This window comes from Lygodium microphyllum, chromosome 23, assembly GCF_053477565.2.
Source record: "Lygodium microphyllum isolate KBCC chromosome 23, Lygodium_microphyllum_v1.1.10, whole genome shotgun sequence".
Taxonomy (NCBI): domain Eukaryota; kingdom Viridiplantae; phylum Streptophyta; class Polypodiopsida; order Schizaeales; family Lygodiaceae; genus Lygodium; species Lygodium microphyllum.
In genome coordinates, this window is record NC_141157.1 from 93,298,721 (window position 1) to 93,326,499 (window position 27,779).

The 27,779-nt window shown below is 40.4% G+C and overlaps 1 protein-coding gene across 5 annotated transcripts in view; it reads left to right on the plus strand.

Annotated features, from left to right (window-relative positions):
- The first annotated feature begins 6,704 nt into the window (after positions 1 to 6,704).
- The window catches only part of LOC148016470 (uncharacterized), a 201,062-nt gene continuing 179,987 nt past the window's right edge, over positions 6,705 to 27,779 (plus strand). For 2 of the 5 annotated variants that reach the window (XM_087664334.1, XM_087664330.1), the window contains exons 1-3: positions 6,706 to 7,087; positions 7,333 to 7,538; positions 17,039 to 17,105. In XM_087664334.1, coding sequence (XP_087520460.1) covers positions 7,359 to 7,538; positions 17,039 to 17,105 — 247 coding nt within the window. In that variant the 5' untranslated portion in view covers positions 6,706 to 7,087; positions 7,333 to 7,358. Of the gene's footprint in view, positions 7,088 to 7,332; positions 7,539 to 17,038; positions 17,106 to 27,779 lie in introns of all 5 variants that reach the window. The other 3 variants (XM_087664333.1, XM_087664331.1, XM_087664332.1) reach the window with 3 other exon arrangements.

The following is a 27,779-nucleotide window of genomic DNA, read 5'->3' on the forward strand; positions in this document are numbered from 1 at the left end:
AGTATTGAGCTAACACCCATGCGAAGCACTATGAGATTACAAAGAAATCCTCAACTCAAAAAAGCTTTGGGGTCTCTCACAATTGGTTTCTTTGTGACTCAAGCACCCATGAATCCTCTTGCCATTTGAAACATGCCTTCGAATCTAGGTGCAAAGCATCAAAGAATACTAGTGTTTTAAGAATATTAGCATGAGAAGTGCTGGGAGAATTTAGTGTGGAGTGCTTAGTTTTAACTCTCACATAGCATATGTAGCTTCTTCCTCTTTGAAAAACTTCTATTTCTTTGACAAATATGAAAGGTAGGTTGTAAAGGATTTCCACCTTACGCAAAGGCATTAATTGATTAGTCCTAATCTAATAAAGCCATGTAGGCTAGATTGGTATCTTGTTGTTACATTTTAGACAAGGATAAAGGAAGAAGTTTGGAAGCCAAAACTTGCTAGCTCAAGTAGTAGTGAGATGGTGTGTAAATCCCAAGGTCCAAGGTTCCATTCTCACGAGGTGATGATATCACCTTGTACAATGGTAAAAAGGTGTGTTTATGGCTCCACTTGATTAGTCACTAAGATGGACATTGTGATAACACCTTTGGAGTAAAAATAGTTGAGAAACATGAGTTATGTCTGCATCCAAATGGTTTCTTATAGCAATGGTTCCGGGCTAATTTGTAGTATTATATGATGTTTATGCTGGTTGGGAATTTTCAGCAAGGTTTGGGGCATGTGGCATGGTTGGACAACAATGGCTAATGTTGTGACTATGATGGCTTATGGAAATTCCATTGTAGTATGCTTTTCTTTTGGCACAATGGAGTGCAATTGAGAATGATTGTAGGGGTTTCAAGGGGGAGGTTTGTCATCTTAAAGATGTGAAATTTTAAGATGCTTTGATCTTTTCGATAACATATGATTAAGATATTAATCAAATGTGCAAGGTGGTTTAGCACATGTGATGCACAAGGTTGTTATTTCATGGTAACATGCCAAGGACCTCGAGGATGAAGTGGTTGTCAAATGCAAAAGTTGTAATGGGTTATGTTTGATAGGTACAAGGTGGTACTTGGTGTTATATTTTGGCCTAGACCAATTTATTGGTCACTAATGTCAGTGGTGACACTAGAGACCGTGCATTAATTACTTAATTAATGTTAGTCCAAGGGCTAATAATTGCTTAGGGATCATTGAGCTGGTAGTCAAGGGTTTAGGTGCCTCACCACTACTAGTATCAATGTGAGCCTTGACATTTGATTAATATAAAATCCTTTTGCATCTAAAGGAAGAGGCTTGAAAAAGGTAGTTAGGAGGGGGTCCTCAGGCTCTTAAGGGTCAGGAAAAATCGGTCAGAAGGGAGGGAGAAAGTCGGAGAAACAAAGAATGCAGAGGGTAGAGATCGCTACCGTCTTTGCAGCAAAGATTTCTGTGGCCTGGACTGTAAGGTCTCCTCGTCCCTTTGTATGTATGTAGCGCACAGGGGCAGGCAAACATCCTGGAGGCTTCAATGTTGATGAGAATCAGTCTGGGAGGAAGCAAGCATGCCTGAATGAAGGAACCAATGAGATGGATTATGCTGTTGTGGCTAGGCAGGGTGGCACAGACATGACTGTAGTAGAGCACATGGTTAGGTAGGAGCAAACAATTATCAATCAGAGAAGGAGAGCGGAAGTTGTTGAGGCAAGCAAATCATGCTTCAAAGCATCTGTGGCCTGGTCGCTGCAACCTTTCCATTAGAGATATGCAAATTATGCTTTTGCTAGGGTGTTTTTCTATTTTATGGGCATGCCACCTTCTAAAGAAGAGTTCAACTGATGGTTCACTGCCATGTATCACCGGAGAGCTTTCATGCTTAAATTTAGGTTTGTGGGAAGAGGCTTTTTCATGGCTCTACTCAGCTCTACAACAAAGAAAGACTGGGGGCTGTGCAGTTGGTTACAAAGGGAATCTTGTGCTTGCAATGCCTTGCACACCTTCCTTTTCCTCGAAAATAATCCTGCAATATGAGTGCCCTGTGTGGATCACTCTTTCTGACCTACCTATCTAGTTGGCTAAGGAAGTTGCAACCATTGCTGGAGCTCTTGGACGAGTACTATATGTTCCTTCCAATTCATCATCTTATGGTGCTCTCAAGCCAGAATGAAAGGTTTGTATCCTCTAGGATAGAAGGAAGGAGCCGCCAAAGTATCTGGAGCTTATTGATCACCAAGGCTTCAAGGTTGTTATCCAAATTCACTTTGGCAACTTCCCAGACTCATGCTACATCTGTAGACAATGTGGTCACTATGCCAAGGATTGTCCCAAAAAGAATGTAGAGGGTAATAACGAAGCTCCAGCAACAACTCCTCTAGAGACGGCGACTAAAGCAAGAACACTTGAACCTCTTGCAATGCAGGTTGATAAGGCAGCCCCTCGTGGCTCTAAAGGAGAGAGCAAGAGCAGGGAGGCCCCGTAAACTGTCAAGTTGCAGTCAAAGCCTAATAAGAAGACCCATGGTGACATCCAAGTCACAAAGGACAAAGGGAAGGAGAATGCCGACCCCGCAATAAAGGGAGATAGAAGTAAGACTTCCAAGCAGGGCAAAGTTTCCGTTAAGAGATTGGCAAGAATGCTCATCGTGGATCGTAACTATTACGCTGCTCTGGGGTAGGAGGTTGAATTTATGGAGGCCCCATATGGTTAACACGATAGGACTATCCAAGAAGTTAACTACCATAGCCTGGAATGTCTGAGGGTTGTGCTTAGATCGTAGAAAAGAAGTTATGTATGGCCTCATAAGGAGGCGTAAGCCGGATTTATTGATGCTACAAGAAATAAAGGTAGGTGAAGACGAAGCAAATAGCTTAGTAGCCCTTGGATACTTAACTATTGCAAAAGGCTACACCAGAGGTAGAGGAGGGTCCATGATGTTGGTGAAAGACTATTTGGCCCCTAATTTTGCATGGGCAAAAGAGGAAGGTTCCTTTTTAGCTGTAGATATTAATGTCTATAGAGAGAAGGTGTTTGTTATTTCTATATATGCCTCCAACAGCTCAGCAATAAGAAGCAAGCGATGGACTATGCTAGTTGGTAAACTAACTGGTGATCCCATGCTCATGATGGGGGACTGGAATGTAACAATGGGAGAAGGAGATCGTTCCCATGGGAGTGGCTCTGCATTAACAGCAGAGAAAGAGAGCTGGAATGAACTCCAGGTAGGACACGGTCTCGTGGATGTGGTGCCCACATTTCAAAAGACAGAAGCTAATTACACTTGGCACAACCAGTATAAGGGGAACTGTTGGAGGGAAGCATGCCTAGACAGAGCATACTTTAATGACTGTGCATGGCGGATCGCTGCAAATTGCACGTTTGCATTGCTTCCTGAGGTTTCTCCATCGAATCATAATCCGATTCAAGTGACTTTCCACCCTGTGATTGGGGGTGGCACAAGAGAGGGGCCACCAAATTTTTTTTTCAATACATCGTTCTTAGATGATTCTTCCTTTGTCACAAAGATCAAGCAAGTGTGGGGTGATGTGAGAAAGACATGCCCAACTCCTAAAGAGGCATGGATGGCAAGTAACAGTGCTGTCATTGATGTCTCTAAAAAATATGGTAGAGCTTTAGCTCATAAGAGAAGAGTTGCTATGGATTGCACCTCTCGAGTTAGACTTGCCCTTCTTACTGCAATTTCCAATTTGCCTAAGGACTCTATTTTGGGCAATCTACAATGAGAGATTGAGATGTACATTAGGACTCATGAAGCCTATAAGGTTTAGGCAGCAAAAATCTAGGTGAAGGCAAAATGGGAGGCTGAGGGAGAAGCTCCTACAAGCTTCTACTTTGATGCTCTACAGAAGAAAGGGAAAAGGGAATGGATCGGCTACATAGAGACATAAGATGGCAACAAACTAACAGCTAAAGAGGAGATTTTGGATGCATTCAACAACCACTTGGAGTCCATAGTGGGACGAAGGCATGAGAAGGCTTGGGATTATGATTTGAAGTTGCAGACCTTCTTCCAAGGGTATGGAAGCAAAATCACCAAGGATAAGGCAGCAAAGTTGGAGTCTCCTTTCATTTTGGATGAGTTAGAATGTGCCCTCAAGAGCATGAAGAATGGCAAGTCACATGGAATAGATGGCCTGCCACAGTAGAGCTATGCAAATGTATCTGGGACACTTGCAGCAAGGATCATGCTGCAGTAGTTAATCAATGGTGCAAAGAGGGTGCTTTACCCTCTTCAATCAATCTAGGTTTGATCAAGCTAATACCCAAAGATCCACAGAGAATGAATATGTCACAATGGTGAACCCTAATGATGCTTAACTTATCCTACAAGATACTAGCTAAAGCTTTGGCTACCAGGATCAAGTGTTTGCTCACTAAGGTTGTGCATGAGAGATAATATGGCTTCATATTTCAGTGTCAAATACATGATGCAATAATGAACTTGATGCTTGCAATTGATTGGGCCATTGCAAGTGGACGGGGAATAGTTCTTATTAATATGGATTTTGACAAAGCTTATAATAGGATCTCCTAGGATTTTATTACTTCTGCCTTGTGAGCCATGGGTTTTGGAGATGGTTTCATTAGGATGGTCCACATGTTGTTTGCCAATGCAACTGCTCAAGTCCATGCTAATGGATGCTTGTCTAAGCCATTCAATCTTCATAGGTCAATTCGCCAAGGCTGTCTGCTAGCCCCATTGTTGTTTGCTATTGTCACTAACCCCCTAACCCCCTACTTCACAAGCTAGATTGGTTGGTTCGAACGGGAACTCTCAAGCCACTGAAGCTACCTATGAATGAGTATTTTGTATCTTAGTTTTTTGCCGATGATAATTCAAATATGGTTATTGCAAAACAAGCGCAAATAGACACTCTAATGGAGGTGGTCCAGGACTTCTCTTACCTATTAGGGTCCCTCATTAGCTGCCATAAAATTGAGCTCCTATATGTAGGCTTGGAAGATCCCTTGGATTGGCTTGGTGTCTATGGATTCAGGATACTAAAAAAAGGGGAGGCTTTCAGATATTTGGGATGTCCCTTAGGTTTGGGGTTGACACAAGCCCAACGATTCCAATGGTTTGAGAGCAAGTTTCAAACCAAGTTACATATGTGGTCTCATGAAGCCTATACGCTTGGAGGGAAGTTGATGATCATCAACTCAATGTTGGTCCCCAGTGTGGTATTTATTGCAGCCATACTAGCATTTTCAACAGCATGCTGGAATCAATTGGAGAGAGTATTAAGATCATTTCTATGGACAGCGGGTGAAACACAGTAGTGGCATGCTATATCCTGGGATCTCCTTACTGTCGACAAGAAGGAAGGTGGACTAGGCATTGAATCATTGAAGGATAAAGCTCGCCGACTGTACATGAGATTACTTAGCAGAATGTGCTCTAAACAACCATGGATCACCATAGCAAAAGCTATGATTGAGTCATCTAATGTTCCAGTTGGTATATGGAAAGACATAAGCTGGGAGTAGCTTGTCTTTGCACGTGGCCTGAAAATAAAGATAAAGAAATCAGAGAGTCTACAAATGCTAGTAGGAAGCTGGAAAAGTGTAATACGTGAGCTTAAATGGAGGGGTTGCCCTGATGGGAGAGGAGATCCAAGTCTACTACAGTCCCTTCGGTTTTCAGATACTGCCTATCAAGATGAATTTACACATATTTTAAACAAGCCTAAACTAGCAAAGAGTTTGGATGGAAAAGGGCTTAGGATGTGGCTGGATATATGGGAATAGAGGGAGCTTCGCTTCCTGTCTCACTGGAGGAGTGTAAGCATAGATTTTAGTTGAATGAGAATGAAAAGAACTGGCTGGGGATGGTTCTACGGAACAGGAGAGAAGAGTGGCCAACATCCTTCAGAACTAGACCGATGGCCCTGATGAAGTGCTATCAAACTGAGAAGGGAAAGTTGCTTTGTGAGGTAGTCAAACGAGATGACTTCAATCACTATAATGTGAGACATGTGTTAAAGGTGCACGAATGCTGGAAGAAGTATTACCCTAGAACAAAGCTAAGGGCATGGAGAAGAAGGGCAAGGGCTGTGTGGACCAGTACCTTGTCTTGAAGGCTTAATCTAGTGCTTTGGAAAGTCCTAATGAATAAGTTTCCTACTCGGAGCAGGATAACTAAGTTTGCCAAGGTTTCACCTATGTGTGTGCTATGCAAAAATGAGAAGGAATCTGCTCAACATCTATTTTGGAATTGCATCAATGTCAGGTGGCTATGGAAGGCTTTAAGTAGGGGGGTGGAGAAGGCAGGAATACAAGGCTAAAATTGATGCAAGGGGGAGCCCTATTTGGTGATTCTGGGCCTCTTCGAGAAGCTAAGGCAGCTCTCTGGATTGTCATTAGGGTTGTAGTCATTAGGAGCGTTTGGAATCATAGGAACAAGAAGTTATTTGGAAGGGTCTCTTTCTTTGTCCCTCTTAGTTTGCAACAATGTAAGTGCGATATATTGATGGCATTGAAAGGTTTAGGAAAGAAGGCCTCTATTTATAGAGCCTGTTTCAAAGTTCTTAAGTGTTGTAACTGAGAATTCTCAGTTAGATCCGTCTCCTCCTTTTGGTGGAAGATTTAAATTTTTGTATTGATTCAATGTAACACCGCATTATTAAAAAAAGGTAATGAGGAGGGAAGTGGCACATGCTTTAGATTTAACTTACTCTAGGGTTTTAACCCCAGAACGTGTGGGTGTGTATATCGATACGAGAGTTCAAGACCTTGGATACATCCTTAACGCATCTTTGAAGGCTCCAAGTCCTTCCAAAAGAGAACGGTTCAGGTTCAGCAAATTAGATCACTATGAGCGCCAACTTTGATGAAATCATCGTCGGTTGAGCGAGTGAGGGTACGTAGGAGCTTAGACTCGGACTGGAACAGAGTTGTACCTTCGACATGCAAGATGATTTGATAGACGTGACGACAAATACTATATATGCCTTATCGATCGGCCCGGTCCTATACATCATATGAATGACTAGGGCGTCGATTCCACTCCTGGGCATTGCGGCACGCTGCTCACGTCCGTCCAGAAGGTGATGCCATTTCTGTGTGCGTTAGGGCACTGCTTCTTCTCTCATCGCTGCGTTAGGTGAGTACGTATAAGGAAATCTTGACATGTTTCCATGTGGGCGATGGAGCTCTTTTCCCTTTTGTTTCTCCCCAACATATCACGTCTATCTAGATATGTGTCCCCCTCCCTCGGAGAAGCTCATGTGTTGTCGTAACTCACAATCCGGGAATTCGTCTAAAACTTCTTGTGATTTCTCACGATATATGTCGTGCTTGCTTCGGAAAAGCAGAGGATTTGATAATGCTCATGTTGCTTCTCACTAGGTTGTTCCTCAAAAGAACGGTCTGAAATGGAACAACGCACCAAAAATGCTCTCAACCTGGTGAACTTATGGCGGATGGGAGTACTGTGGTTAATAGCCGTGCTATACTCTTACTTCAGGTTGTACTGGGCAATACTTAAGGGGGCGGCTAGACGTTTTCCTCCTCCTCAGAAGATCAATCCGAAGCTTGCTTGCATTGTTACTGGGGTAAGGGCTACTCATTTGTTTTCCTCACTCATAGTTTATATCCACTTAGAAAAATAAGCACTCTCACTCATAGTTTATATCCACTTAGAAAAATAAGCACTTTCATCTTGGGATATTAGGTTTTTACTTCTCCTGTTATGCATAGATCATACATCCTCTGTTGTCATTGTTATTTATCCTGTTAGTTTCTTTTCTTGTCCTCACGATGATAACATGCCATTTCTTTGATGCCTTCAACTTCCACATGATAATACAACAATGAGGAATTTGTTGAAGAATATAATGAGGCTATGTTTGGAAGTGAATCCTTGGTGTACAAATCGGATGTTGTATGTGCGCGTAGTGAACTCCGGAAGGTCTTCAAGAACAAAGAACTCTACAAAAGCTCATAAAACAAGAGGAAAGTTTTGCATGACATGAGAAAAAGATAAATTAGATACAATCTTTTCCCATGCATTGCGTGAGTGCTCCACAAGGCATGTACTTATAAAATTATTAATATTTAAGCAAAAAAATAGCCCAATTTACAATTAGCATGCTTTGGTTTTTGTGTTTGCTTTTGCTCAAATAAAGAATAAAGCGGTTGAGCATTCCTAAAATCGACTTGTGTCCAAATACAATGTCCATTAATGAAATATTTAAATCCAGTGCTTATGTGTATTTAAAATAATAAATATTTGTCAAGCACTTCAATAAATAAGTACACCTAAATAAATATTAGCATTACCTCTTTAATGATAATGTGTGCACTCATAAAAAATGATAATTTTTTCAAGATAATCTAAATATAAGTATCGCGTGGTGTTTTTAATATCACCATTGTATGCTTTACACATCAATTGAAGCATTCACAATTGTTAGAAAATAATAAAATTAAATCGATAAAAGTGAATATCTAGCAGCCTTCAGCTACAAAATAAATAAATAGGTTGGAACTCTGTCCCAACCTTAATTTAATACGAGTGTACTTTAAACTCATAAACGTCTATTATTTTAAATATGTATTTTGTGGAATCACTCGCTGTGGAATCACCCATATGTACATTAAATTAACAAGACGTCCGAAAAGGATAAGAGTCCCCGTTAACTTCTCGTACAAGGAATCCACATTGTTTACAAGTCTCAGAAAATAAATATAGTTTTACGAAATCCACCGTGGAATATGCCTCCTGGCATCAATCCCAACCTTCATGTAATCATTAAACTATTTAAGAATTGTAAATGTGAAGGATGTCATGGCTAGGTTTAAATCCAAGAAGGAAAATGAGAAAAATAGAAATTTTCACTTGTGAGATAGGCCGGTTTTTGATACCGTTTCTTATTTCCATAATTACTAGAAGGGGCCTAGTTTCAAGTCAATACTCAAAAGTTCAAAGAGGCTAAGTACTCTCATTCATGAAAGATGGCTTTTTTGCACGTAAATGTTCATCTTGCTGAACATCTTGGTCATCACTATCACCATCACCATCATCGTCATCGTTGTCATCTTTTTCTATTGTTTAAAAGAATTAGCCTTTGTAATTGATGTAGGAGCTAGCAAGCGAAGATTGGAGCTCACATAAACTAGGTTATTTGTCTTCATTACACCAAGATGATTTCTCTTCTTTGAGTTAATATTATTGAATGAGCTCCATGGTTGCTCTCAACAAGAATAGCTAATTGTTTGGTTAAGAATATGAATAGCCAAACTCTGCAACTTTGGATCTTGTTCCCTGTAGTCCTCCCACAAAAGCAACCCCAATATTTGTCATGTTCTCTAGTGTATCCTCTGTACCAAACATTCCTAATGTTTGCCGATACATAGAGAGCTGATTTTTTATATTGCATTGCATTTCATGGCTAGGATAAAGCCTTGCAAGCAATGTGTTCCAAGCCTTAATCAACTCAAGGTCTCTTTCTTACATCTTTCCTTGAAACTCAGGATCAAGCACATGTAGCATGCATAGGAGAGTCATACTCATTCCATTTGCTAATGCGTAGCTCCTTAATCAGCTCATACCTACTTGCATTTGGTTTCAAGCTCTCCCTCTTCTCATTCATACGATCCATACCTTCATAGATCTTCCCAATGTATGGATTCATACTATCATCAAGTCTCAATATGTTGATTGGTTGGTGTGATTCACCTCATCCAAAAAATCTCTATGTGAGATATATGCATTAAATAACATAGCAGTAGTAGTGGCAGCTTCAATTCAATTTTCATACTCATCACTGGCAAGTAGCTCCCTAATTTCACATTTGTAATAATGCAATTGACCAAGCATAAGAAAGTTATTTGTAAATCGCGTTTCCAAGTATTTGAGAAGTTCTTTGTCACTTCTCTTATGAAACTTAGCATGCAAGTATTGATGATTACATATAAATGTGACAATCTTGTTACCTCTCGCAATAAGAGATGCAATCCATGGTAAGTCTCCAATATCCTTCAACAAGTTATTCAAGCAATACGCCATGCATGGGTTGAAGGTGATATGTGGATACATTGCTATTAAAATGTTTCTTGTTGCCTTGTTTGTAGGTTCACCATCTGCCACAAGCTATACTACATTTTCTGCCTACCAATGAAACATACATATCCCCATGAGAATATGCGACAACACCATGTATGGATCTATGGAGCGTGTCACTCCGTTTCTTGCCCATTGATTGCAAATATTTGTTGTTGCAATCTCTATGGCTGCTTTCTCCTTTTGAAGCAATGTAGTCCTGATAGTTTCTAATGAAGGAGACCTATATGTGGATCCATACTCTGCAATCTTTATCACCATATTTAAAAAATATGGCGACCCCATTGATTTGAATGCAATATGGTCATGGTAGAAAAGAGTGCCATTGTTGTATCTATTTTCTTTTTTTTTCTTTGATTCCCATGAAGTGTGGAATGAACTTTGTCTAATACCACGACTTGCTACCATTGATGGTCCACGAGAAGGCTGTGTAGCCACTAATCCTAGTGGGCTTTTGCATGAAGCACCATGCCCTGCTGGCTCTGGAGTCCATGTTGTTGGATCCACTACTATGTTTGGTGTCCTCTTGGCATGTGAATTTCCATAGAAGTGGCTATGTAGTCAAGTAATTCCTGTCTTTTCTCAATTGATACATTGGTGCAAGAACACAACTCTTTCTCGTTCTCATGTAGAAGATGGGTTCTCACTTAGCCCCACTAGTGCGAGCATAAGAGCAAAGTTTGCATTTCCAAGGGCAAGCCCCTCTACCTCTCAATGGCACCCATGAACCTACCTCATCCCACCATGACCAAGTAGTTCTTGGACTTCGTCCAGTTGTTGACGAAGTACTTGTTGAGGATGATGAAGATCCCATAGATGTCAATGCTGCCATCTGTATAAAAGTTACAAATAATCAGTAAAGTTCAATGAAATTGCAGAAAATTGCAGCCAAAATTTCAACATGTATGTGTTTGCTAAAAATGCCCAAATTCTGGTGCTATTTCAGCTTGCATTCCTTTGCTGAAAATGCCCTAAATTTGGGGCATTCCAGCCTGCATTCCTTGGCTGAAAATGGCCCAAATTTGGGGCATTTTCACCTCCCGAATTTGGGGCAGTGATTGATTCAAAATGCCCCAAATTTGGGGGCTCTTTTAGATCCCGGGATCCAAATGTCCCAAATTTGGGGACATGGTAGCCGAATTTGGGCCCCAATCCTTGTTGAGAAAGCCCCAAATTTGGGGCAACAATTGATCCAAAAATTGTGGGTAGACTGCAGCCTGAATTATAGATGCTTTAAATGCCCCAAATCGCCACAAGTTGCCCAAAATTTTAGGGACATTGCAGCCAGATTTGAGCTGTGAATCCTTGCTGAATCACCCCTTAATTTGGGGCATAGACTGATCTGAAATGCCCCAAATTTGAGGGCAATTTCAGATCCCAAATGCCCCAGATTTGGGGGCAATTCAGGCCTCAATTGTAAACACTTTTTAAATTTGGGACAATTGAGAAATTTGGGATCATTGGGGCAATTGCCCAATTTGTGACATTGGGAGCGATTGGGGCAATCATCAAGGGGACATTTTGGGTCCCAAATTGCTCCATATGTGCAAAATTTGTTCATAATGCCCCAACATTGGTACAATTTACACACATTTCTTAAAATTTAAATAAAATTGAAAGCGGTGTGCATGGTTTGTAGACACCTTGGAATTCAGAAAAGCTGAAATTTGATTGTTGATGGCGCGCCAAGTGTGAACCTCCCACTCCACACAAGCTCATGATAGCCCACGGGGCTTGGCAATGAGATGAGAGGAAGTGAGTGCATGAGAGAGAGAGAGAGAGAGAGAGAGAGAGAGAGAGAGAGAGAGAGAGAATATTAACATCTCTAAAAGGCCAATGTGGCCTATGAGACCAAAGCAATACATATAATGATGGTGTGTTTCTCATTTGGAATGAGAAAATATGAAAAACATGCCTATAAGACTGAAAAGTGAAATAGAGTCCTATTAAAAAAAAAACATGTCGATGATCTAAAAGTAAAAGTAGAAAAAGGAAACTCTCCATCAATGAGATGTCTATGCTATAGAGAGAGAGTCTGAACAATATGTGAGAGAGAGAGAGAGAGAGAGAGAGAGAGAGAGAGAGAGAGAGAGGTGTGGGCAGCGTGCATGTGACTTGCTACACATGCAACTTGGTGTTGGTTGACGATTGCCCCAAACAACAGGTAGGACCAGTCGAGATCCATGATAGTGGCGGGGGCTTCTTGAATGTGCAATGATAGGAATATTAAGGTACTTTTAACTTAAAAAAAAAAGGCCATATTGGAACGGCCATTCCAAATAGGGAGTGGGCAAGAAACGGGGTTGGAATGGGCTGGAGCATTCCGTTAGTGTTTCACAGGTTCAATCCTCTTGGAATGCGTTAATTCGTTCCTAGGTGCCAGAATGGGCATTCCTTATTTCTATGCTTATCAAAAAGATAAAGGGAAAGAACTTCAAAGCCCCCCTTTGTCAATCTGTATCTATCCCTTTAGAGGCGCTATGGATGTGTAGTTTCTAAAATGTGAGACATTACACGGGTTTGTAGAGAAGACATTGAGATTGCACAAACATGATTAAAACATAGTGAACTTAGACAAGAACACAAAATGCAAAAAGAGAAGAAGAAGTATTTGATGAACAAATGCAGTAATGAAATGAATGATGAAGAAGATACAAATATGGGTGCTCAAGGAGTGGAGTTGTGCAACAATCATTGACTCTCGCGAAGAGTGTCATCCGCCATCGTGGACGGATCTCAAGTGTAGTAAAACCACCAAGATTGATGTTGATGCATAGTTCTCATGACTATGAGATGCCATTGCTTTTGTGCCTTTAATGTCCACATGCTAGCTTTTGTAGTACAGCAATGAGAGATTTGTTTCACAATATAATGAATTGTAAGTCTATGACTAGGAATGGATCCATAATTATCGTGCATGAACCCCTAATTTAGTCTCCTTAAAACAGCCCCAAAAAGTAATTAATGGAAAATTACCAAAAAATGAATGGCTTATTTTTGATAATAGGACAAATACACCCCCATTCCTCTATAAATATGAGATTTATGTTAGCATCCTTAATCCCTCATTCCAGCTAGCTCTACCTTCCTCTGTTGCCCACATCCCTACACGGAGGACATCTCAGTTCATAGAGTCTATTGTAAAAGGACATGTGACAAGACCCTTGGATGGGCATTGCTGGAGTGGACCCTATTGCATGATTATGTGTGTATTTGCATATTCCTTTTGCATATGTATTGTGTTTATGTTTTTGCTGCACTTGGAAATGGGACACTTGTATTTATGAGCGTCTTCTCAAGTGAAACACCATGCACTGTGCAACATGCTTTACACTTTGACACCATTGAGCGGATATAGACAACATCCATTGATCTCTAATTGTCATGATTGAATTGCCACCATCCTCACCATTTCATTCCTCATCTTTGACTCCCTTGTCTGTTGTTGGGTACTCCTCCCTATTGACAAACATGTGAGTAAACCATTCCTTTTCCATATCAAAAACTTGTTAACAATATTATGGGGATAGAAAATCAAAAGAAAAGAAACAACTCACGAAAAATTGAAATACTTGGGCTCTTGAGGGAAGACAACCATTGCTCCCATAGTTTTGATAGGCTCTTCCAGTGCCCCATAGTTTTGATAGGTTCTTGGACAACTGATGTGCACCCATTGATCAATACCTTGGCTGCTTTGGGGTGGGACCGCTTGGGTTAAAATATGGGTAATTCCTCAATGCCTTTGTAGTCTTGGTAGGCCATTGGGTAGTCAAAGTGCACCAAGGCTTACTTCTTTTTTTTTGTATGGCTTTTTGCGATCTTTCTTCTTTTTTTACGAGTACGTCCTTCGTCCAATGAATACTTTGTTCGTGTAGACTGCGTATAGCAATCTGTTTGTTGGAAATTGGCTCTATTAGAGTGCAAGTACAAACAGGGGCTTGCTGAGGCTTTTGATGGTAGTTCGGGGTAAGCTCTCGGTGTGAATGCCCGTTAAGGAGGAGAATTAAGATTAATGAGTTTTTGGGTTGAGAGGGGTGGTTAAGAAACAAAGGCATAATCAATAGTAATCACCCTTAGCTCATTAAACATCTCCAAAAATCAAATATTAAATGCACCTAAAGTGTTTGAGCACCACTTGAGATAGTTCAGGTGCCACTCGAAACATTTGGTTGGCTCACATGTCTATAAATAGGGGATCTTTCTAGCTGCTTTGCATCCCACACAATTGCTACCTTCACCCTGTCGTATGCCTTTTCACCTGGTGGCAACTGCTCCACCTATTGCCACATCGTCATCGACTGCTGGTTGCTGCATTTTTTCCACAGCAGGCCACCTTGCAGCTGCCTAGCTGCTGCCTCACTGCTGCTCAACTGTGATGTCATCACGTATCAGCAGTTTCCAGCCATTTGTTTGGCATTTTTAGCACATGCTACAGCTACCGTTGCTGCTAGTCAAGCCACCTTGGCTGACGTCATCAACTTAGACAATCTACTTACTGCATTTTTATCAGATTTGCCGCTACCCTGTTTCCTGGGGTTCTCCTACAACTGCGTTTCCTCCTCCAAAGGTTGTGTTTGCTGCTGATCACTCCTTCGAGACTACTACAATTGTGTTTTCTTGATCTTTGACTATGTGGCATCCTTTGACATTTGAGCTTTGGTGGTGTGCTGCTTCGGGATCTTTTGGAGGCCATCTCCTGGGGTTCTCCTACAACTGCGTTTCCTCCTCCAAAGGTTGTGTTTGCTGCTGATCACTCCTTCGAGACTACTACAATTGTGTTTTCTTGATCTTTGACTATGTGGCATCCTTTGACATTTGAGCTTTGGTGGTGTGCTGCTTCGGGATCTTTTGGAGGCCATCTCCATCAACTCCCTCCACTCAGCCTGCTCCTTGAGAGAGAGTGGTTTGAGTTTTTCTTTGCTCTTTGGACATGCATTGTATTATTCAATTCACTGATTTATTCCTTCACTCTACACTTTGTGTTTTGTGTTTCTGAGTCTCTCTAAGTTCAACTGTTAAGCACAATGTTGTGCAAAGGAAATGCAATTAGGGTCCTACTTATGTAGCAAGGTTTTTGACTTGGATAGTGCCTTGCAAGGGAATTGTTTACTTTTCCATGTGCTCTTTTAAAATGGAGGAATGAATGCATGGGTACAAAAGGAAAGGGATGTTGATGTTGAAGACAATGAAGACAAGCCGAAACCTGAAGACAATGAAGACACGCTGAAATCTTTTGTCACATGTTTTCATCCGTCCAAGTGCCCAAATCAGAAAACACAATGTTGTGCAAAGGAAATGCAATTAGGGGTGTACTCATGTAGCAAGGTTTGACTTGGATAGTGCCTTGCAAGGGAATTGTTTACTTTTCCACGTGCCCTTTTACAATGGAGGAATGAATGCATGGGTACAAAAGGAAAGGGTTGTTGATGTTGAAGACAATGAAGACAAGTGGAAACTTGAATATACCGTGTGGAGAAAACAACCCCATCTCAAACCATGTATGTCAATGTTGAGGGAGGAGACAGAGTTGAAGTTGGCTAAGGTGCCAAGAACTTGATGTAGAAGATGTAGAGGCAATAAGCCTTGCCTTATGCTTGTGCAAGGAACTGCTAGCATGGTAGAAGCCTATCAAAACTAGCACTTATTCTAGACTTTGATGTACAACCAAGGGACTTGGTTATTATCATAATCACCAAGAAACTCATTTCATAAGGTTAGGAAACTTTGTTTCATACCTGGGCATTTTAGAAACCTAGGAAACACCTATTTTAAATTCCCAAAAAGGCCCTACCCTAAAAAATGTGTTTGAACTTTTGTAATTAACAATTGTCACGGATTCATTTGGCACAATGACATGGACATTGGCATTGTTTGCAAGAAATTTTCTTGAGTTGCTGTCTATGATGTATGTATATATTGCTGGATTCTTCTATAATTAAAGCTAATATTGTCATGGACAATGGACCATGATGATGTGGATGCTATGTTGAATCTCCATTTGCATTGTATAGGATTTTGAACTATGATAAATTACATCACATGAGTCATACTCTTAAGGTATAAAGCTCATAATAGTCTTCTTCCATCTTGAATGAAACTCATTTCTAATGTTTTAGGAAACTCGTATGAAATCTATGAAACCCGTTTCAAAAACCCTTGGCAACTATGGTTATTATAAAAACTGATAGTTAATGATACTAAAGGAGGAATTCTCATCTTGCAATATGTATTCATTTGAGACTTGCTTTAAATGTTGTTTTTTGATATCTTTGAGATATGGACATTGCGTGAACTTTTCTTGCCTGTGCACGATTAGGGTTTCTTGTGATCACCAGGTAAAAAGTTGGATGATGCCTAAAAGTGGATCTATGACTAAGTTGCTCTATTTGGGTGGTGCAAGTGCAAAGTATTCATTCATGCATCATTGATACTTTAACCAAAATCAGTTTTGCAGGCCAAATACTTGGCCAAGTTCTGAAAAGCACATTTTTTGATAGGTTCAAAACGTGATGATCTAGAGAGAGGCACCTTTATTAAAGGATCATCTGGAAACTTCACTACTTTTGAATTTGACTAAGAAAGAGACTTGCTTTTGCAAAATCTGAGGGTACATTGAAATACCAAATTCGAATTCTGATTGTTGAAAGCTGAAAAACTCAAGGAGATCTGGAATTCAGCTAGAAAGCTGGATGCTAAAAGCCCAAGACAGAAAACTAGAAAGGAAGTCCTCGAAATTTTATATAATACAAAGGTTGGGAGAGGCTTCCATGAGTAGTTGAGAGCCAGGCAGCCATCGTCTTTGGCAGGGACAGCCATAACCTTGATTTTTGGAGAAGAATTGTAGCCTCTAACTGAATATGAAATTTGCAGGCTGCCATGTTATTACGGCAATGAGGTGGAACTGCTGCTTCATTATTTATCTTTGCAGGCTGTTAGGAGTCAAGGTATGGCTGGTGAATAGCTAACTTAATTATAATTTGTGACATACAGGCATCTTCTGGCATTGGTAAAGCAGTTGCAGAAGCTCTTGCACTTAAAGGATACTATGTTATTCTTGGTATGTATACATGCAAATATGTCACCAATATCTATTTTTATTATTTATTTGCAGGCTATTTGTGTTGCCACAAGATTGAAGTCCTCTATTATGCTCTAAGGTTGTCATGGTGCGCTTGCATTAGATTGTCTCAAATTAGATTCACAATAGTTTTAGTATGAGATCTGTATTCCATGTTGTGTGCTGTTGATTGTTAGGTGGCCGTGTAAGAAAAGAGCATTCAGTAGAGTACAGGAAATTTGTAAGCAAGTGACAAACAAAGAATATGGAGAATTGAAAGCTTTGATTATTGTAGACGATTACAATAGATAGCTTATGCCTCCCAGTCATGTGCTTCTATTAGGAAGCTTCGATACCACTTGGGGAACTTATGTTACCATATCTTTCTTTATTAATTATTGGTACCATATCTTTCTTTACTAATTATTGGTAGGCTATTTCCATTGTCACAATATTGAAGTCCTCTATTATGCTCTAAGGTTGTCTTGGTGCACTTGCATTACATTGTTTGTCTCAAATTTGATTCACAGTAATTTCAGTATGAGATCTGTTTTTCATGATGTGTGTGGTTGATTGTGGGGCGGCTGTGTAAGAAAAGAGTACACAACAGAGTACATGAAATTTGTAAGCAAGTGACTAATAGAGAATATAGAGAATCAAAAGCTTTGACTATTGCACATGATTACAATAGATAGTTTATGCCTCTTGGCCATGTGCTTTTATTATGAAGCTTTGATAGCACTCGGGGAACATGGCAAAGCAAAGGTTGCGTATACAAAAAAGTGTGGCTGAAGCTTGGAAAATGAGTCACAAACTGATATGCTAAATAGAGCGTTGTATGTATGTTTTTTCGGGCATGTGACCAAAATTGACTACTGAACACATATTTGGTAGGTCCATGAATCATGCGTGGTATTTAGTATGATGAAGCCTCTCTTTTGGAACATCCTTCTGTTAGCAGATTAGTGAGCTCATGAGTGAGTATCTGTATGTGTATTAGTGGGCTACACACAATAGGTTACTTAAAGAATTTTTCTGGTGCTTATTATTTTGGTTTTTGGTATTTTTTGGTTGGCCGACTGCATTCCTAGGCTAGTATGATACTGGCCGACTTGATGCATTATTGACATTATTTTATGCTTATATATACATGGGCTTCCTCCTCCTCAGTATTCACCTATAGACTTCCATTAGAGAGAGGGAACCGGTGCCAATGTCCACACAACCAGTGACTCACTGTTGTACGTGACCGTCTCATGTTTAGTATATGGATTCCTTTTTGGAGTATATCTTGGCATTCCCTCTTTGCTGTATTCCATTGTTCTTGTGTTTTCTCTTTTCTCTCTCTTTTCTCTAGTGTTGTGTAGTTTATCCATTGCTACACCCACTTTTGACATGGTATAAGACGTCTGTGTTTGGGCTTTGGGTGCTGTTTTCTGCTGTGGACAGTTTATCCTCACGTGTTCCTGCTGCTGATCAGTTTTGTATTGCTGCTTGTTGTCCAAGCAGCTTCAATTTGAAGCAAATTGGCTTGTTTTAAGTCATTTGCTGCTTGTGTTTTGTCTTCCTTTTGATTTTCTGCATTATTTGCTTGCTGTACGGCTGCATTTAATGCTTGGACCGACTGTGTTTTTCATTTAGCTGTTTGCGTTTTTCACTTTCAAACCTTGTGCAAGCTAGGCGACAGTATCTGCAGGTCATGCTGGCTGTAATCTTAATCTTCCAGCTGTGTTTGATCAAAATTTCCCTTCTTGCAGCAGTCATTTTGCGATTTGCTGTCTCTATTCACTATGTGTGAACTCATATTCAGTGCAGTTTGTGCCATGTTTGGCTGTACTCTCTCTCTATTTCTCTTCTTTTCTTTCCCTTCTCCTCTTGTTCTCTCCAAATGGCAACATGCTGTTGTTCTACTGATGACAAACTTCATGGCCCTGACTATCTCATAGTGTTGTCATGAAAGCATGGTTTGTGTAGAAGCAATTATGGTATGCGGTTTTTGGAGCTATTGAGAGGTGCCTCAGTTTCCCATTCCTCTTCTAGATGATTGGGACCTTATGAACCACGAAGAAGTTGTGCTTACATGGGATTCTGATGATGCTCGTGTGTATTCTACTCTTCTCCGATTTATCTCTAAAGAGGTTCTATTAGGGGTCACCTCCTATAGAGGAACTTCAGTGGTAGGAGAAGCTTCAGATGTTGTACGAGGCTCCATAAACTATGTAGAACGCCTCTCTATGGATTGCTCCAACAGATGAAGTTCGAGCCAAATGATACTATCTAGTCTTTCTTACTTTGTGTTAAGCAAGTACAAGATTACATTGGGCACATGTAGTCGGTGCTTCCTGAGGCTCATCTAGTTGGGATTGTGCTTTGGAGTTTGATGGAGTAGCCAATGCTTTGCAGGCCTAGATATCATCGACAACAGTCACTTTTACCTATATATCCTCAATGTTGCTTGAGCATGAGGCATCTTTGAGATTACAAAGAAGGCTTCCATATCAGTATGGTGGCCATAATGAGGCATTTGCAACTTTAGAGAGAGTTGACAAGAAGTTGAAGGCCCAATGCTATCACTGTGGTACGAAGGGACATTTGCATAAGGACTGTAGGGAGTTAACAGCTTCGCGGAAGAAGGAGAAGAAGAAGAAATAAGATCTGAATTTTTTAGACGAGTCATCCTCATCCTTCTTAGACTCCAAATCGGATCCTTCGGCCAAGGCAAAGGCCAAGGTGCGGAAGGGTTTATCCTCTTCAAAGAAGGGGAAAGGGTTGGTTGGTTCTCCTGTTGCTTTCTAGTGTAGGTGATGCGGTCATCCCTCATGACTCTTATAGTCCTAGAGAGGGAGTGTGAGAGGGTAGTGAGGTGGGGCAGGTATGCCTCATCTATATAGGTGTATAGGTGCATAAGATCCAAAGAGGGACTTCCCTGACGCATCAACTGAAGTTTGGCAGGTTTTGAAATCCTGGAGCTAGGATTGATTTCCAGATTCATGATGGGCTATTTTATGATAGAGAGCAAGATTAGCTTCTAGTTTGAGCTCACTTGAGAGGACATTTTGGTAGTTTGGATGAAGGTGGGGAATCCATGGTCATGTATGCTCAGAGGCATTGTTGACAGGATGGTTATATATGCTACCGCAAGGCTTTGTGTGATAGACATAGAGAGTTGCTATGATTCTTCTCTATTTTTAGGAGCTAGTATGATGGACATCGACAGATGTGTAATCATTGTATCGTTGTATTATATCAGACCACCCATGATTTGAGCAAAGATGTTAGTAGATTAGTTAGCTCATGAGTGAGACTGTGCATGTATATTAGTCAGCTAGGCATAATATATTATATTAGGCATTTTCTAGTGCTTATAATCTTGGTTTTTAGCATTTTTTGGTTGGCCAACTGCATTCTTAGGTCATTATGATGTTGGCCAATGTGATGCATTATTGTGATTCTTTTATGCCTATACATATGTGGGCTCCCTCCTCCTCAGTTATCATTCACTTGCAGACTTCCAGTATAGGTCCTGTTGCAGAGAGGAAGCCGGTGCCAGTGCCCACACAACTAGTGATTCACTATTGTAAGTGAATGTCTCGTGTTTGGTATATGGATTTTCCATTTCGTGAGCATATCTTTGAATTCTCGATTTGCACTGCTCCTTTGGTCTTGTGTTTTCTCTTCTCTCTCCTCTCTTGTGTTGTGTAGTCTATTACAAAAGTTTTCTACGCTTCCATTGTTGCACCAACTTGTGATACCTTGAAGCCCTCATGTTGCCTTGTCCCAAGAATAGGTGGTAAATTTTTGCCTCAACTCTAGCCAACTAGTTACATTTATTTTTATACACTAGGCATTGGAAGAGTATTCTTGCCACTCTGCGTGTGCAAATTCAAAGTGAGATCTCTCTTAGCTTGTGTATCTTGACATCCTCATCATACTAGTTGTTTATGTGGAGGCTTGCCTTTTGAATCTATAATACCTTGCTACATGGGAATGCTTAGGTTGTTGAGCTGATAAGATTCTCATGAGCTCTTCTAAAGAATTGTCTTGTGTAAAGTGGTACCTTGGATATAATCTCTCATATAGGGCATTTCTATATGCCTTCTTGGTGTCTTGTGTAAAGCAGTACCTTGGATGTTTGGGATGCTAGGAGGGTAAAGAAATACTCATCTGCAAATAACAAACACAATCGTACAACAAAGCACATGTTGACAAATAACACAACTAGGGTTAGGGTAACTTAGAGACAATGAACACTAAAGAAGATAATGAATGAATAATGAATGCTAAATGTATATGATGCTCAATGCAGCAAACACACTATGCAAAGGTGAAATATTGACCCCATAATTTCTGTGTCTCAAGGACCTGGGTAGAGAGTATGAGTTCGAGAGTGTGTCGTACTCTAATGGATCTTGAAATGCAACAGAGAGCCTCTAGAAATGTCTGGCAGCAGAAATGTCGCAGTGTAGAGCTGGAGCTGATAGATGGGGAGGTAGCAGTGAAAATCAGCAAACATTGGCTGAAATGAAGAAGTGGCAGCCTGGTGATGTGTGCAGTCAGCAAACCGCAGGCTGAGAGACCACGTGGCAGTACAATTGGCTCCAGGTATAGCAAAATGCTGGCAGATTTGCTATGTGGCAGGATGGTGACAGCTGTCAGGGAACAAATAGCAGTAGCGGCAGCAAATCTGGCAGTGAACGCAGGCTGAAAACAGGTCACCGGTTGATGTAGATGGTTGGATAGTAGATGCCTGGTGTTGGACAGCAATAGACAGCAGCTCGAACTGAGATATCCTCACGAATGGGGTGTGTACAGGAGAGAGAGTCACCTGCAAAATCTGCAAAACAATTTTAAGGTTGAGTGAAGAACAACTTGTCTATTTATACATAGTTGGGTCCTCCCAAATTAGGGTTTGGCTTATGGGACACAAACATTCTCTAGGATCATGCTTCTTTTCAGAAAAAGTTTGGTAATTTTAAGTTTTGGGGCTGCAATCAAGAGCTGAGTTTAGAATGCATTTTTAGCTCAACATCTTCTCTTAGGCCCAAAACTATAGCTAGAAAGGGATAGTCAAGATAGCTCAAGGCCAATTTTTCTTTTAGCCCAAGGTGTCCCAACCCCATAGTAGCTAGGACATCAAACAAAGGGTGCTCGTTAGTTGCACAATGACCTACCAACACTACAGAGGCGATTGTTATCCCACTAAGGGAGCCCTAGTGATCACCCTAGAGAGGCCAAGGTATTGGACAAAGGGTGCTCATCGACTGCCCAGTGGCCTATGAGACTTGCAAAGGCAGATGGAACCACATTGAGCTTTTTTTTTTGGGTAGAGTGTTTTGAATGATAGTTTCATCCTATTGAGTAATTTGTGCCCCTAGGGGAAATGAAAAGGGATAATTAGACCCAACATATCACAAAATGGACAAGTTTTCCCGACCACTTATGGGTGTTGATGATGAAGAAAAGATATGGGGGGGTATACGGTGAAGAAAGCAAGGGGATTGCCTTAGGAGACTGCCATGGAAGTTGCCACAAATATGGTGAATCCAAAGCCATAACTGAAAAGGGATAAATGTGCATAGATGCATGCTTATGAGAACAAAATGCCAATGTATGGGATAGTGCAAAGGACAATACAAAACATCATGGTCATGCAAAATGCTATGCAACGGTGCCACTTGGACAATACCCTTGTAGGGGAATCGCTCACTTGTCCAAGCGCCCTTTTACAATCATGGTCATCTTGATGATGCGGATGATCAAAATCCTGTCACCTCCAAGAGAATAAGGCTTTCTTCTCTCAAAGTCGAAGGGAAGCCAAAGGGAACCCCTTGCTCCCATCAATTTGAAGCAGAAGAGGAGGGAGCACCCATGCTGATCCGTGGCAGAAGATACTGTAGAATTGGTTTGGCTTGGTTAGGATATCTACAAAATTATTTGATAATGGCAGAGACTCTAGATGGATGGTACCTAGCTCGACTTACTCTCTAGTGAAGTGGTAATGCACGGCAATGTGCCTCGTTTGTTGACTGATGATGGGGTTACCAATGAGTGTGATAACACTCTCATTCTTGTAGAAGATGATGGTTAGTGTTGCACATGGGAAATGTAGTGCCGCAAACAAGCACCTCAAATACATAGCATAGTTGCCAAGAAACTCATTTCATACATGGGTGTGACATTAATGTGACATTAAAAGTGACATTTAATGTCACGTTAAGGTCATAAATATGGAATGTGACATTAAAGTGACATTTAATGTGACATTAAGGTAAATCTAGGGGAACATGCACGAGAATGACCGTTCGGGCTCTTGGGCGCCCGAACGGGGTTAAGGGGAGCCTAGAGAGTAAGAGAGTCCAAGAATAGTAGGACTCAAGAAAAGTGGACGGCTGGCAGAGGAAAACGTGTGAGAGGTGCCAGCACTTATCTAGGCGTGGTTGGGAGGAGAAGAATCACTCGTGCTCAGGGTTTTCATCGTTTTTCTCTGTCTTTCCCGAAGCCATCTTTCATTGGTATCAGAGCTGTGAAGATTCCTGGAGATCTTCAACGAAAGGGCAGTGACGGATTCTCAAGTGCCCGCAATCTGTTCAGTCGACAGTCGACGGACCGTAAAGTCGTTGGTTAAACGTCAAGTGTCCGCTTTTCATTTAGTCGACAACAGTCGATGGATCCGTAAGCCACTGGTCAGACGTGACGTGACACGTCACGAAAAACTTAACGTGACGTGTAATTGTGGTCACGAAACGTATCGAAAGGGCAGCCATTTTTTTTATGCCTGTTTAAAAAACGTGTAAGCTGATCGTGGGCCACCGAATCCTGGCTACGCCTGTTTGTGAATGCCCTCCATGAACACACCAACAAAACACACATTCTTCTCCTTTTCATGGGCTGAAGTTGAAGTTCTTTTCTGATACGTGTTTGATCAGTCGACTGCGTGTTCGGACTTCTTCTTTTCAGCCTTGACTGTATTTATATCACAAGTACAGGTTCAGCAGGAAGCAAATTTAGGAAAGCGACATTGATGACCAACGTGATTATTAAAGAAGGGGGCTGAATACTAGTCGTTCTACAAAGAAGCTCCATTTTCTGTGTGACCGACTTTGTTCGGGCGATAAAATTTGTTCCTTACTCTTCGGATTTCTTTCCAAACCAAGAACCACTGCCTGCCATTAAAATCAGGGAAGTACTTTGCTTTGTATGCAAATTTCTTAGCTTTGCTTTTCAATTCCAGTGTATTAATGGCAGAAAAAGGGAAAGAAAGGGTAATGGAAAGCTCTAGTTCTGGGGACCAACCTATGGTAGATCCCCATGAACCAGAAATACAAGAAGAACAATGGGAAGAATTTTTTGCTACACGAGATCAATTTGATGATCTTACTGCTCGTGTGCAAGCTCAGGGGGTTCAAATGGAAATTTTAACTCAAACACTCACTGAAATAAAATCTTAATTAACTTTATTGTTGGAAAGAGATAAAAATAAGATAGAAACCTCGGATGTCCCATCTTCATCGAAAGATTTAGATGTGACTATGTGAGATCCTAAGGAATCCCAATCTTACCATAAATTGAGGGATAATCCAGTTCTAAAGAATATGAAACCACCTCAATTTTACGGGGAGGAAAAAGATAGGAATAAAGACACAATCTTTAATTTCCTCCAAAAATGGGAAGATTTACATAAATTAAAAAATACCCCACCACATCTCCAAGCACTGGAGGCTAATTTAACTTTGGGGCCCAAAGCATATAAGTGGTGGCGAACTTTAAAGGAGGCAAATAAAATACCTGAAACCTGGGCTCAATTTGAATCCGTCTTTTTGAAATAATTTCTTCTTGAAAATGAAATGGAAAGAAATTGGGAAGATTGGGATTATGTCAGACAAAAGGGACGACCCCTACTGACATATCTGGAGGAATATCGTGAGATAATCCTCAAATTGGAAGGAATAGATGAATTCCAAAAAACAAGAGGATTAATTAGGGGACTAGATAAAACTTGTAAAAAGGAAGTAAAACAGAGTTTACCTAAGACGCTGGAAGAGGCAATTAAATTTGCATTAATTCATGAAGATAGTATGCATCCAGGTACACTCACTAGTCTCACTGATACGGAGCCCAAGTCTAAGGAATTGGAAACCTCAAAATTTGTGGGCAAATTTAAAAGCAAAATGCCATTTTTTAAGGGTAAAAAACAACCTTTTGAAAAGAAACCATATATGAGGCCAAAGTTAAGTCCTGATGACTTTGATAAGGCCAAAAAAGAAAAGTTGTGTTTCAATTGCCTATTCCCTAATCATGCTGCTTGGAATTGCTCTCAAAAGAAAAAGGGGGAAGACAAAGGAAAGGATAAGGACAAGGGCAAGGGAAAAGAAAAACAAATCCATGTAGTGCAGACCTTAGAATTAAAGGGCCATGAAAAATACAAATCTTTAGAGGTCTTGCACATGGATGTACAACATAAGTGTTGTATGTCAACTTCTATGTGGCAGCCTACTTTTGGGCCACATGATTTACTTAGAGTACATGGATTGATAGCTGGAAAAAGGGTTAGAGTCATGATTGATGACTCTGCCACACATAATTTTATAAATTATGTACTTGTCAAAAAATTGAAACTTCCCCAATAAAAGAGTGGGCATCAATATGTTGTTCGCATGATGCAAGGCCAAGATAATAAAATATGGGATACAATGGTATCCAATTTGGAAATTGAGATTCAAGGATATAAAGATAAACTTGATTTCCAAATTATGAACATGGAAAGAGCTGATATTGCTCTAGGGAGGGAGTGGCTATGGGGATTGAAACCATCCTTAAAACGTAGTTACCATCATAATACATTGGAATTTGAAAGGGATGGTAAGACTTTTGTCATTCAAGGTGAACATGAAGTATTTGATAATCCTTTGCTGTGTTCTACTGAAGTTCAGAAGCTGATAAAGAAGGAAGTTTGTGAGGTATATATGCTATGGTCTCTTCCTGTACAGAATACTTTTACTTTCTGTAATATAAAGCAACAATTTTCTTATGTTTGTGAGTTGAATGTTAATAATGAATTGAGTAGTTTGTTAGATGATTTTAAAGATGTGTTTCCTTCTGATTTACCAAGTGGCCTTCCACCAGATAGGGGTGATATAAATCACCCAATTGATATAAATAAGGATACACACTCTATTTCAAAACCACCGTATAGGTTAAGTGAAACACAGCATCAAGAAGTTGAAAGACAAATTAAGGATTACCTGCATAAAGGGTTTATTCAACCCAGTAATTCACCTTGGGCTTCACTAATTTTATTGGGAAAGAAAAAAGATGGTTCTATGCGACTTTGTGTTGACTATAGAGCACTTAATAAAATAACGGTGAAGAATAAATTTCCTATGCCCAGAATGGAAGATCTTTTTGATCAATTACAAGGGGCAAAATTCTTCACAAAGATAGATTTAAGATCAAGCTATCACCAAGTAAGAATTAAGGCACAAGATGTTCCCAAGTCTGCATTTCGTACTAGATACGGGCATTATGATTTTTTGGTGATGCCTTTTGGCCTCACTAATGCACCAGCTACCTTTATGAAGCTGATGAATAGTGTTTTATGGCCCTTTCTAGGACATTTTGTAGTAGTCTTTTTGGATGATATCTTGATCTTTAGTAAATCAAGAGAAGAACATTTGGAACACTTACAATTAGTATTCCAACTGTTAAGAACACATTCCCTTTATGCGAAGAAAACTAAATGTGAATTCTTTGCACAAGAGGTCAAATATGTGGGGCATATTATCTCGAAAGAGGGAATCAACATGGATCGAGAAAAAGTAAGGGCAATTATTGAATGGCCACCTCCAAGGAACCTGAAAGAGCTGCAGATCTTCCTAGGTTTATCTGGATTTTATCGTAGATTCATTCGAGATTATGCCAAAATAGTTGTTCCAATGACAGACCAACTTAAAGGGAAAGGAAAAAGTTTTAATTGGGGAACAGACCAAAATGAAAGTTTTCAAAAACTTAAGGTAGCTATTGCTACAGCTCCAGTATTATTAATAGTGGATCCCAATAAACCATTTGTGGTTGAAGCTGATGCCAGTGATAAGGCGATAGGCGCGGTCTTATTACAAGAAGGTCGACCGGTTGCTTTTGAAAACAAGAAATTAGATCGTGCAAAACAGAATTATTCTGTTTATGAGAGGGAGCTGTATGCAATAGTACATGCAATGAAGAAATGGAGGCACTATTTGTATGGTGCCAAACTTTTGATTTTATCGGATCATGAAAGCATTAAGTGACTTAATGATCAACCGGATTTACACGGGCATAAAGCCAGATGGGCCGAACTCCTCCAAGAGTTCGACTATGAGATAAGATATAGAAAAGGAAAATATAATATAGTAGCTGATGCACTTAGCAGAATGCCCATCATTAATGAATTGAGTTTTACTCAGTTTACTTCCAACTTGCTTGAATCTTTAAAAGGGAAATGCCAGGTTGATCCGGCATATTCCAACATATGGGAAGCAATAAAAAATGGGGATCCAAATGAAAGTGCTTCTACTGAGGAAGGAATATCTGAGGATGTTCAATAAGGAAATGGAGCATCAGGGGTTGCTCAAACTGGATTCAAGTGGAAGAATTTTACCATTGATAATGGTTATTTACTCTACAAGGGTAGGGTATGTG